Source organism: Coturnix japonica, chromosome Z (genome assembly GCF_001577835.2).
Source record: "Coturnix japonica isolate 7356 chromosome Z, Coturnix japonica 2.1, whole genome shotgun sequence".
Lineage (NCBI taxonomy): Eukaryota > Metazoa > Chordata > Aves > Galliformes > Phasianidae > Coturnix > Coturnix japonica.
The window spans coordinates 34,834,361-34,846,105 of record NC_029547.1 but is presented as its reverse complement, the minus strand read 5'-3'; the positions used below and the strand labels follow the sequence as shown (position 1 = coordinate 34,846,105).

The 11,745-nt window shown below is 37.6% G+C and overlaps 1 protein-coding gene across 2 annotated transcripts in view; it reads right to left on the bottom strand.

Annotated features, from left to right (window-relative positions):
* Positions 1–1,054: 1,054 nt before the first annotated feature.
* The window catches only part of TLE4 (TLE family member 4, transcriptional corepressor), a 100,536-nt gene continuing 89,845 nt past the window's right edge, over positions 1,055–11,745 (bottom strand). For both annotated transcript variants that reach the window (XM_032441279.1, XM_015849189.2), the window contains 9 exons: positions 11,412–11,544; positions 10,911–11,104; positions 10,663–10,739; positions 6,880–7,129; positions 5,533–5,780; positions 4,452–4,599; positions 3,696–3,846; positions 3,291–3,367; positions 1,055–1,686 (listed from right to left, as the gene is read on the bottom strand). In XM_032441279.1, the coding sequence (XP_032297170.1) occupies positions 1,579–1,686; positions 3,291–3,367; positions 3,696–3,846; positions 4,452–4,599; positions 5,533–5,780; positions 6,880–7,129; positions 10,663–10,739; positions 10,911–11,104; positions 11,412–11,544 (1,386 nt within the window). In that variant the 3' untranslated portion in view covers positions 1,055–1,578. The remainder of the gene's footprint in view (positions 1,687–3,290; positions 3,368–3,695; positions 3,847–4,451; positions 4,600–5,532; positions 5,781–6,879; positions 7,130–10,662; positions 10,740–10,910; positions 11,105–11,411; positions 11,545–11,745) is intronic.

The window sequence follows — 11,745 nt, the reverse complement described above, 5'->3', positions numbered from 1 at the left end:
CTAAGCACTTAAGACACCATTTTTTGCTACCACATTTGGAACTTCAATGAACAGTCCATTTTAACTTGCAGCATCAATCCATTTCTAATATGAAATTAAGTAATTTTCTACTTATACAATAAGATTTATCTACACGGGTCTTTTGATTTTGATCCATAGCAGCAAAGGCACTGTACATCAGCAGATCCAGCGCCTTAACGCTTTTTTTTATCGCTTTCGAAAAAAAAAAAAAAAAAAAAAAAAAAGAAAAAAAAAGAGAAAAGAAAAAAAAAAAGGAAAAAAAAAGTCACAGATCATAGTTTAACAGCAACAACAACAACAAAAAAAGATAACACGTCTCTGGCACAATGGCTCAGTCTCTGTCCATTTTAGGGACAACCAATTGAGACTTGGATTGAACTGCTGGCAAACAAAACAAGTCCTTTTCCCAAGTGAGAATCCACTCCTTTTTGTATGTTGGAATGAGTGCTCTTGAAAATCCTACCTCGGAGGTCATTGCTTTTGTAGTTTGTATATTGGTAGGCATCCATTTTTATTTCAGTGCAGTTTCCAAAGAACATATCAAATATTTTTCATAATCTCCTGTAATTGAAAAATTGCCCAAAGACACATATCCCCATTTTCAAGGAAACATTGCAAAAGTTTCCAGAAGTAACAAAGGTGATTCTTTGAGGCAACTTACTGTACTCTCTACAATATAACAAAGAGAGGTGTTTATATTAAAAAAACCTATCTTGACACCAAAATGCTTTATGTTCATCAACAAGAAAGCATTGAGAACAAATCTGTACACAGGATGCTATATTAACACTGAAAATATATAAATTAGCACATTCTTACTTAAAGTGAATTTAATTTAGATGTGAACATGGCATGTAGTTTACTGGCTACAGTTTGCAATTTCCTAAGTTTCCAAGACTGTCTAAAACAGTTAAGTTAGTTACAGCATCTTCCCACCTAATAATTATACTGTAATAACACTTAGAGGTCTTATCCAAGAACAGGACTAAAAAATATAACAAAAGGGTTTTTTTTTTTGTTTTGTTTTGTTTTGTTTTTTAAATAGAAACTACAAGCCTATTTAGTGTAGTTTTCACTATCACTTGAACATCCTTCTCCAGAATCCCCAATTTATCCTCTAGCAAAAACAAAAAGTATTCAATGCACCTTTTAAACTAAAGCCGGGCCAGACAGCTTTATTTAGTCAGTTCATTGTTAGAAAGCCTTCTTTACACAAAATAAATACATTACAGCTATAATACATAATTAAAGAGTCAAGTTCACTGTTAAGTATGCTTATTCAATCTTCTCCTAAATAGCTATCTGACAGTTTGGTATCGCAAGTTCTTAATGAGCATTCACAAATCAATAGCAATTTAAGAAGGTAAAAATAAATTCCACAACTGTGATCAGCATTTAAGTTCTTAGTTTAAAAAAGGAGGGGAAAAAAAAAAAAAAAAAAAAAAAAAAGGGGGGGGGGGGGGAAAAAAAAAAAAAAAAAAAAGGGGGGGGGGGGAGAAAAAAAAAAATACATCAAAGTGCTAGGAGAAGGAGTTCTGCCTGCATTTAGATTTGTCTCTAATAAATAACTTCATAGACTGTAGCTTTTTTGTCTCCAGAGCCAGTGACTATGTATTTATCATCCACAGAGATGTCACAGCTAAGCACTGATGAAGATTCTTTGGACTAGAAGAAAAATAGAAAAACAATAAAAAGGAGAATTACATCTTTTCAATCCTTCAAACCAAAAGGGCTTGAAGATTAATCAGAAGAGTTTATAGACAGCAAATACACAAAAAGCTCACTTAAATACCAGCATTACAGGTTTGAATCTGAAGTGAAAGGGCGACAGCTTTTGCTACAAAACTTTCTCCAAATTTGTTTTACCTAAAGCTCTACGGCAACACAAAAGGGCAGAAAAGGAAGGGATGTTTCATTTAATGCTAATACCTGGAGGTAACCTATCAGTCCACCAAAAGCAAGCTGTCCCTTGCATATGCTCTACAAGCTATGAGCATTTATTAATATTTTACACATTAGTCTTCAGATAAAAATAAATCAAAAGAAATCTTAATTCTTCCCTCCTTTTCCCATTTTAATCCTTAGGGAGAAACACTACTAAACTGTATTACATATAGGTACAAAACAATTCTACAGAAGTAATTATATCTCATCTCAGTATTTGCCCAACAATGAAAAAACAGCAACAACAACAACAACAAGATGCACAAATAAACTTACATTATCAACAAGGATGCAAATATAAAAAAGACACAGTGGTGTGACAGGAAGGTGAATGGAAGATAGGACACAACAGGATGCAATAGCTTTGTGCCTTTCCCAGCTATTCTGCCTTTTTAAAGACAATGTGTACATATTGCCATATTTTACTTGCTGTTTTAGTGTCATTAGTGCTTCCTGTATATGCACCAACATCTTCTTTTCTGCCTGTCTCTGCAAGGGCTATACACTACCCAAATACACTACATTTTTACAAAGAAAGATTGACTGTGCTGCAGAAGTTTCCTTCTCTATCCCTCATTAAGAAAGATGGAATGGGAATAGCAGTTTAAAGCAAGTTCCTTGAAAGACAACTCAGCCTTTTCCATGCAAAGTCATTCCAGAACTGAAAACTCTCTGTTACTAAAACTCGGAGCTTAGACTTCACATGCCGAGACAAATTGTGATGCTGTTCTGGAAGACAGAACCATTACAACAGGTATGTACAGGTGAAATTTGATCATTTAAGTAGGAGCACCAGATAACTTAATTAAAAAATTCCCAGCATAGAAGTACCAGCAGGTGAAAGAACATGACAAGAATCACGCTTTCCTTTAATGGCACTGAAGTTCTAGTAAAATCAAGCACATAAGGATTAAAAACTGCTGTAAGGCTGCAGTTTTCAATTCCATCCAACAGGATCCCTCAGTTAGGATGCAGTCTTCAGTTCAAGACTGTGTCTGTCCAATTGACTGAACTTATGCACTTCATCCACAAAAAAACACAAGCCAAATTTGACTGTCACTAGTCCATCTGCAAATGGGACACAAGGAGAACACAACGGAGCACAAGGAGGTTAAAAATAACTTCAGAATAAATGGTTACTTTATTGGAAGAGATAAATTACTAAAATTTTAGAAAGGACAGAAGTATGTCTCTTTAATAACAGAATATAGCAATTAGCCAGGAACTTCCATTTAAAAACTCCTTAAGCTAATGACAGACTGTGAGACGTGCAGCTCTACTGCACTGTAATGTAATGTGGAAAATAGCTTTTAGGAGATTATTACCTGGAATATACTGGCTCCATAAGGTGTTCTCCAGGCATTAAGAAGATTATCTTTTCCAGTGCTTACAAACCATTTGCCTGCAACAGATTGTTTAAATGTTATTGTTGCTTTTTCTTTTCAAGAAACGCACCCCAAGCAACAGATCAGTCATAAGAACACCACATTCACATGCTAATGATAAACATATCAAAAGAATAGTCATATTTTAAACCAGTATGACTAAGAGGTTTGGTGACAACACAGGGAGCTTCCACAGAAAACAAAACAAAACAAAAAAAAAACCAGTTTTAATCCTTAACTTCGAAATCCAATTCTTAAATATCTCTAATTTCATCTACAGACATTCTTGAAAGAATTTTACAGGAAGGAAGAAAAGAAAATACTGGCATGGAAGTATTTGCTTACCACAATGAGCAAATTTGAGTGACAACACACAGCTCTCATGAAGATGTAGCTGATACTTGTCCGGTTTAGTAACATGCAGCACCTCAACGTTACTGTTCTCCATTCCTACTGCCAACCATTCACCAGTTGGACAATAGCCCAGTGAGAAGATCTGGAATTAGCACAGCACATGTTTCAGTCAGTCAGGAATGAGCTCCAGATATGCTAAACTGACTTCTTGCTACACTGTTAACACTATGCAAAAATACGTCATAGTCTGCTACAGTTTTAAAAACATGATAATCCAATTACTATAGTAATCAAGATAAATTAGTTCATGTAAACAAAGCTCAATTAAAACCACAATAGCAAAGCACTGAATCAAGCTATAAAATTTAATGTCCTAGCTTATCTGACAGCATTTAAAAGTATTTTTGTAAAATATTTTTTGTAACAAGGATCAACAGGAATGGGAGCAGATTGCACTCAGAAACAATTTAATCTGGCAATGCTTTTATAAAAAGGATTCTCCACCGCTTTCATGGGAGAAGTACTAATCGGTCAAACAGAAATAATCCAGAAAGATGCTTAGCTGGCACACATTAAAAAAAAAAAAAAAAAAAAAAAAAAGAGCGTAAGTCTAAATGAAAGATTATTTGTAGTGTTTTTGAATACATTTTTTTCTCCATTATTATTATTAACATTTTATAGAAAAGGTTTGTTTTAGAAAACCATGACAAATTTTTTCTGAACATGCTGAAGCTGCGAAGATTGCACCTGTGATGTGAAGTCATGTTGCTGTAGCTGTCTCCCTTCTCTGAGGTCCCAGGATCTGACCGTATTGTCCAAGCCTCCTGTCCAAAGCTTGGTGCCATCATTAGAAATGTCAATGCAGCTGGCTCCGTCTGTGTGACCCTGAAATTGTCTGAAAATATCAAAGGAAGATTCACACATTCTCATACCAGAAATAACCAGTTCTGATTATTTACTCAAAACAACTAATTTCTCTGAAACTATCGTTAAAGGTAAAGTGCCATGGAAATCTAAGATTAATCTCAGCCCTGGGACGACCATCTGAGTTTTGTGATGAACTGATGGCGCAATTAATCATGCCATACAGCCAAGTGTTAATTTGATTTTGTGAAGCATTCTTCATGAATTAAATATTCTGAGGACACTTGCTGCTGACTATTTAACACCCACATTTTGACGGGATATGCCACATGCTCCTGAAAGAATGCTGCATGACTGCATTAAGAAGAATATGAAGGACAATGATGCTGTTTTGTTTTTTTAAAGCAGTCCCAATGGGCGCATTAGAGGGTAACAGGCAGGCCTTTGTGTGCAATATTTAAACAGTACATTTCAGAACAACACGTACGCAGTGCAGAGTATGAAGAATGTCTGTACAAGTGGCTCCTAACTACCTTATTGTTCATTAGCAGTGAACATCAACCCCAACTCCTACGAAGTTGAGGCGTGCAATGCAGAGATTTACACATATTTGTATCTGAAACATATTTGCAGATGTATTTGCTACAACACTAATTAAAGAGATTGGAGTGTGAACACAGAATACTTCTGTTCCAAGAACCTACAGCAATTTCAGCACCAAGTTATCTCAAGCTATTAACAGTTATGGAGCAGTTTGGCAGGCTTGGAATTATGAAACTCTCAAAACCCACAAACAATTAAATAGACTTCAGTCAAAGTATTACCATAGTTATTGCCTAGTAATGAAATAGCGAGAGCAGCTATGCTGACACCATGAAGAAAAGAGTGCATGTATGCACAAGAGCATGTAAGGCTATGTCTAATTAATTCTTCACAACCCGGTGATCTGGTTCTGTCGACCTACCTTACCAAAGTCTGGTTATGCAGATCCCACACTGCAATATTCCCATCACTACAGCAGGAAAAGCAGACCTTGGAATCAGGGCTGATAGCCAGGGCATAGCAAGCTGGAGCAGAAGATGTCAGCTCTGCTTTAATGCGTGGAGTTGGAGCTGCCAGGTCCCAAATGGATAACGTGCTGGCTTCTCCACCAACAATCAGGGTGCGGCCGTCAGGGAGCAATCTGCAGGAACGGATGTAGTTATCTCTGTTCTGTGGAGACAGAAGCCATCTAGAAATTACTCATGAGGAAAGGAAAACAGCATTAACATGAGAGCAGAAATCCATAAAAGTATTGTATTCCCTCCTGGTTTTAATGAGCCATTTATAGTTATGACAATGATAAAGTATATTAATGCCAGAAAATTACATGACATTAGGGAAGTACTTAAACTTGATCTACAAAATTCAGTAGTGAGAGATATTTAATCTTAATTAGCATCAAAATGTGAAGACTTGAACCCAATTCCAAACAATTCAAGACAGCTGTATTCAACAGCTTGTGTAGAAAGTTACATTTTCATATGCAGTTTATTTCATCACATTAACCTCTCGGCATGGGAGAGTACCAAATTCCCTGCACATCCCCCTGCTCTGCTCCAGTGAGACTTACTGCCACCATCTAGGAAATGTCAGAGAAAAATATTTGGGCAATTTTCTTCATTTGTGTAGCGATTTGTGTAGCAATTCATTATATGTCTACAAGTGCTGCACTGTTCTCATTTTACTACCTTTGTAACAAGATGCAACATCTTACCAAGAACTGGTAAATGACATGAGAAATACAGCTAACAATGGTTCATCTTGTTAGCACATTCAAATAATTTGTGAATAACACTCTGGGATATTTTTAATTGTCACATTAAGACAGGGCAAAGCATTCACACACATACACAGACGCAAAATACATGACTATCTTCAATATTCTCTGAGGATACAGCTGCAAGAAAGGAATTTTTAGCATGATGGGCTATCAAGCTTTAACACTGCCAACAAATGTCAAAGTTTATAAACAATATCTGCTGTACTGTCTTTGATCTTTTCCCCTACCAATACCATTTTAGGATATTAAAGATGTTTTGATTCACTTTGGGGAAAACAACACAAGTATTACAAGGAACACACTTCAAACTTTATTCTAAAAGAAACAACATTAAAAATAAAATATCAAGCTTTGATACCAATGATAGCACTCAAATAGCCACTGTTTTTTGTTTGTTTGTTATGTTTTTTTTTTACCTTAACAGTATAATTTCAATCTTGACACAACCTGCTGTCTTTTTCTTATCATCATAAGCTACCATTCACTTACCAGGCAGTCGAGCTGAGAGACAGGGCTCTTGTTGCCAGGGTGGCTGATATCCCAGACTTTGACGCACCCCTTGCCACCCGTGTACACATGTCTTGTGGGGTTGCTGATGGTAACTGCACACACAACTTCCCCATGGTTCAGAGTGTTGATCTGACGGGCATGGCGAGGGATTCCCGGACCAATGAGGGCATCGGGAGGGAAAGGAACAGGCTGCATTTGGCCATCTGCACTTACATGAAATGAGTATGCCCTAAGAAGAGAGAAACATAGAGGTAAAAGGACAAATACTGATGAAGTTTTTCTTCAAGCCTATTTTAGAAAACATAATTATGTATTTGTCTCCACTATGGGCATTCAAACTGCTCACTTAGCTCCTTTTAAAACCTTTTTTCTATAATGTAAAGAAGAAATTATTTGAAAACCTTAATATAGATGCTTAAAGCTTATATACTGGTACTCTTAATGTATGAGACAAGGACGATCTATCAATCAAATGAGCTGGTTTCTGGTGAGATACTTAACACAACAATGCATGGGGAGACCACCGCCTCTGCAGAGAAGGGAAGGAAGGTCAAGTCAGGGCCCATTGGAAGACAGAAATAGCTAGCCAGTTGCACTAGAGCCCTGGCAGTAGCTGAGTGCCAAAGGACATTTTGTTGCTCCCACACTAGCTCTAACGTGGACTTTAGCTGGATCACTGCCCAGTTGCCTCAGACACACCACAGGTCCCATGCAGTGTGTTACCAGAGCAGTGAAACCACCACCAGGTAGGGGTTAAGCCCCCAGGTACGCTTGCTGACATCTGACATGACAGACCAGTTAAAATGCTCTGAGATTTTCTTCCTTCTTTTGCGTTTGACTTCTTTTTCTTTTCCTTTTTTTTTTTTTTTTTCTGTGAAGCTGACACAACAACTACAAATCCCAATTTCTCTTGCCAGAATTAGGACTCTCACTGAGAAAGAAAGTGTTGTGTGACTGCCAGTTATGCCACCTGTGAATAACCTATCAACAGCTTCATCTCAAAATATTTTCCAAGGAGAACACTTAGGTTGTGAAAGTGTCTTGTTCTTAGATGCTTCTTGACACATCGTATCTATTACAAGACTATAAACATTATAAGAGGGTTCACCTACATACACAAAAGGTAACCTTCACGGAAAGCTTTAATTTCTTTAGACTTAAAAACACCACAGAAGTATTGATTAAAACAAACAAGAAGTAAAATGTAATAATGATGAGGATGAGAACAGCTCACAAAATAAACAAACAAATAAATAACGTTATGATACTACTCATAAAGCTCACTACTTTAACTGTTGCTTGACAGTCACTGAAGAAGGCAGGCTTCAGAATTCAACTGCTAAATGTGTTATTTAAAATTCATAGTATATTAACATCAGAACAGTAATTTTCATCAGGATAAATGCAACTGCATTTTCACCTTTCTGCCCTATTTCCAAAGCTTTACCAACTCTTCTCATCCTGCACTCCATTTCTTGTTCTGGCAGGTCTGAGTGACACATCATATCACCATTCTCCATTTTTTATTTTTTTTTTGACGTTAAACACATTCAGGAAAGGGTAGGACAGATTTCCGTGGCTGTCAGAAGCAGCAAACTGCCCACATGAGTAGCAACTTGGTTTCAATTATCACCACAGAAATCTGAAATAACTTCCTCATTATTTTCTTAATTCCTGTTTGCTGCAGTAAAGTACTGAAAAAAGAAGCTATATCTCCAACAAAACAAGTGGAACTTCATTATCATCTTATCTGATTCCTGTACAGAGTTCCAGTCATTCTGTGCAGTGCCACGCTTGATACTTCCTACATGTTTTCATCATCCAAAAAGATTTTTGGTAGACTCATGAAGTATAGAGAGAACAAATTTGAACAATTACAGAAATAAAGCTTAATTCTGGAGAAACTAATAACTAATTTATTCTCATTCCTTCCATTATTCCCATCGGCATGTGTGATTAAGCTGTTGCTTTTTAATTGTTCTTAAACACTGAGAAATTCGCATGACATGTTACTTAAGTAATTTAAAAGTATCTGACACTACAAATAACTATAACTACTTGGTAATTATTTCTTCTTTTCAGATCACCTGTTTTTTCTATCCATTTTGCGAGATATGTCTGAAGTGAAAAAAGAATTATTAGTAGCCTGACACACTGCACTTAAGGGATCCATTTCAACTAACTGCTCCATTTCAGCTAACACTCAGCAGTGAGGATTTTCAGAACTTTTGTCTTAAAGGAAAGAGAAAAAAAAAGAGTACATTACAAAACAACAGTTCTGAATGACAGCTGTGAAAAATACTGTACTTAAAAAGCTAATCACACTAAAGGAATCACAGATTTCAAACTCAGATTCCAGGGCTGGCAAATATTTAAATGCAATTGTCAATTAAAACAGTCATCAGTACCTCAGTGACCATTCAAAAACCTTTCAGAATCAACAAAAGTCAAACTCACTTGACTTCAGATTCCTCCACCACCACACGACATGTGAGAAGAAGGTCCACACAATTAAAGTTTCTCAGACCAGGCAAGCATAGCCTAACACAGCTATTTAACCTTTCTGGAGCCAGCTCCACCATGGATAAACTTGAACAGTGCAAACATCTGAACATTACATCAATTTCTAAGTTTCCATTGCATGTGTAAGAAGAAAATCTCCATCCTGCAAAAACTCTCGATGTAAACAGCTGATCATGAAGCTGCTGCACACCAATTTTCAAATTCACAAGAATCTATCATGGCAGAGCAACTGGCAGAGAGTCAGCTGAGGTGAACCAGTGTGTGAAGTCTAAGAGAGATTGACAAGGTTTATGAATTCAGTGCTAAGTTTGTACAAAAGGGGTGTCGCACAGGAAGTGGAACTGGGGACCCTCACATAATCTCATCTCATAGTTTCATAGTCTCGTGCAGGTTGGAAGGGACCTTAGAGATCATCGAGTCCAACCCCCGGGATTCGAGCCTCTGAGTAGCAGAGCAGCACTTCTACCACTTGCGCCACAGGGGGGATTCAAACCCCAGGCCCCGGTGTTGCAAGGCGGCATTCCTACCACTTGTGCCACCGGGGCACACAAAAAACCCATATCAATATCGTTTGCATCAATGCTTTATTTTTCTCCTCTCTAACTCAAGAGGGATGTGAGCACAGAGCTCTTCGTATCTATGTAATTCTTTTTCTCAGGCTTACAAGAAGTGATGCATGGTAGAGCAGGTCACCTTTTACGGTCAGTTCCATCAAGGATGAATTTGAACATTATGATACAATAATTCTTTCCAGTATTTTCAATCAAATGAAACATTTCAGTGTTCCTTTCTCTGCACACTGCTGCCTATAACAGCTGGTAAGTTTGCAAGTAATTGCAAGGCTTTTGTGAACAAAGAAATCATTTATTAAACTGAAAAGCAGAGTACAGTGGAGAAGGAAAGCCAAGATCCCACTCCAATTTGGATTTCTATGTAAGACCAACCAGTCAGATTCAGCATGCAACACCTCAAAGCTCAGGTGCTTTCTTTATTTGTCTCCTTTCCTCTACTCTTCCCAATACTCGCCAGTTGCTATTAGTCTTAAAAACAAATTTGCAAATATAACTTGAAGATTAAGTTTCCTTAATCTTCCTTCCTTCCTTCCTCTTTCCTTTAGCAAACAGCTATATTTATTCTAATTCACACAATAATTTTCAATAGGTAAAGGCCATTCTAATCAACATGGGAACACAACTTCAACAGATGAATAATTTGTAAAGTTGAATGTTTAATACTCACGGTTTTCCTCCTGGGATGCCTGTGAGATTGGGAGGGATGCCTGGGACTCGCATGTGATGATGTGGATCAAAACCAACCTAGTTTTCCCCAGGCAAAACACAAAGGTATATTAAAGATGGTGACAGAAAAATAAGACAGTTTAATTCTCTTTCTCCATAGCATACTACCTGAATTACAAAGGCTGAACTAGATTTAACCCTACAGTTCTTACATTTGAAATGTATTACTCAACAGCAGCTAACACTTACCACTGGAGATCTCCCATAAGCTGCAGCTGCTGCAGCTGCTGCCGCTGCTGCACTCATCTGAGGGGAAATGTTGTGCAGACCAGCATAGGCAGCTCCAGGGCTGGTCAGCTCTCCATTCATACCAGCATGTGGCACAATGCCAAATGGAGTTGGATAGGGACATGGCACTGCCATAGGTGTCCTTAAACCTGAAGCTATTGAAGGAAAAAAGGGAAAAGTCACTCAGCCATCCCAGACCCATCAAACAAAATAAGAGTTTCTGAAACAGTGCAGTACATATACTGACATAACACAGCATATTCATATGAATATATATATGCATCTCTATATCTATATATCTCTCTACATATATATATATTTGCTGTTCTAAAGTGCTGAAGAGCCAACTCAGCATCCAATTTAAGCAGTGGTAAATGCTGCCTAACCAGTGTACACTGAAAGTTGACAGGTTTTGGGATGAATGGAAGCATCCTCACACTCCTGAGGCAGATCAACACTCACCTAGTGGGTCCACACCTGGAGGTTTGCCTGGCACGGGCCTCAGTCCAGGAGTGGAGTTGCTGCCTGGAGTTGGTGCGTCAGTCCGTGGAGTTGGGGTATTTGATTTAGATACAGGAGTAGTAGATTTCTCATTCTGATCATGAGAAAGAAGGGAAAACGGTGTGCATTAGTTGGTTTACTTTTTTGACCAGTTGCTGGAAAGCGAGCGGAAGACAAGTGCACATCTGATCAGTGAAATCTAGCTTTTGGGTTTGGGTTTCAAAAGTCATTGGCAATAGATAGAATGGCTTAGGAATTAACTATAGCTTTCACAGCTTTTATTGCCCAGGGCACT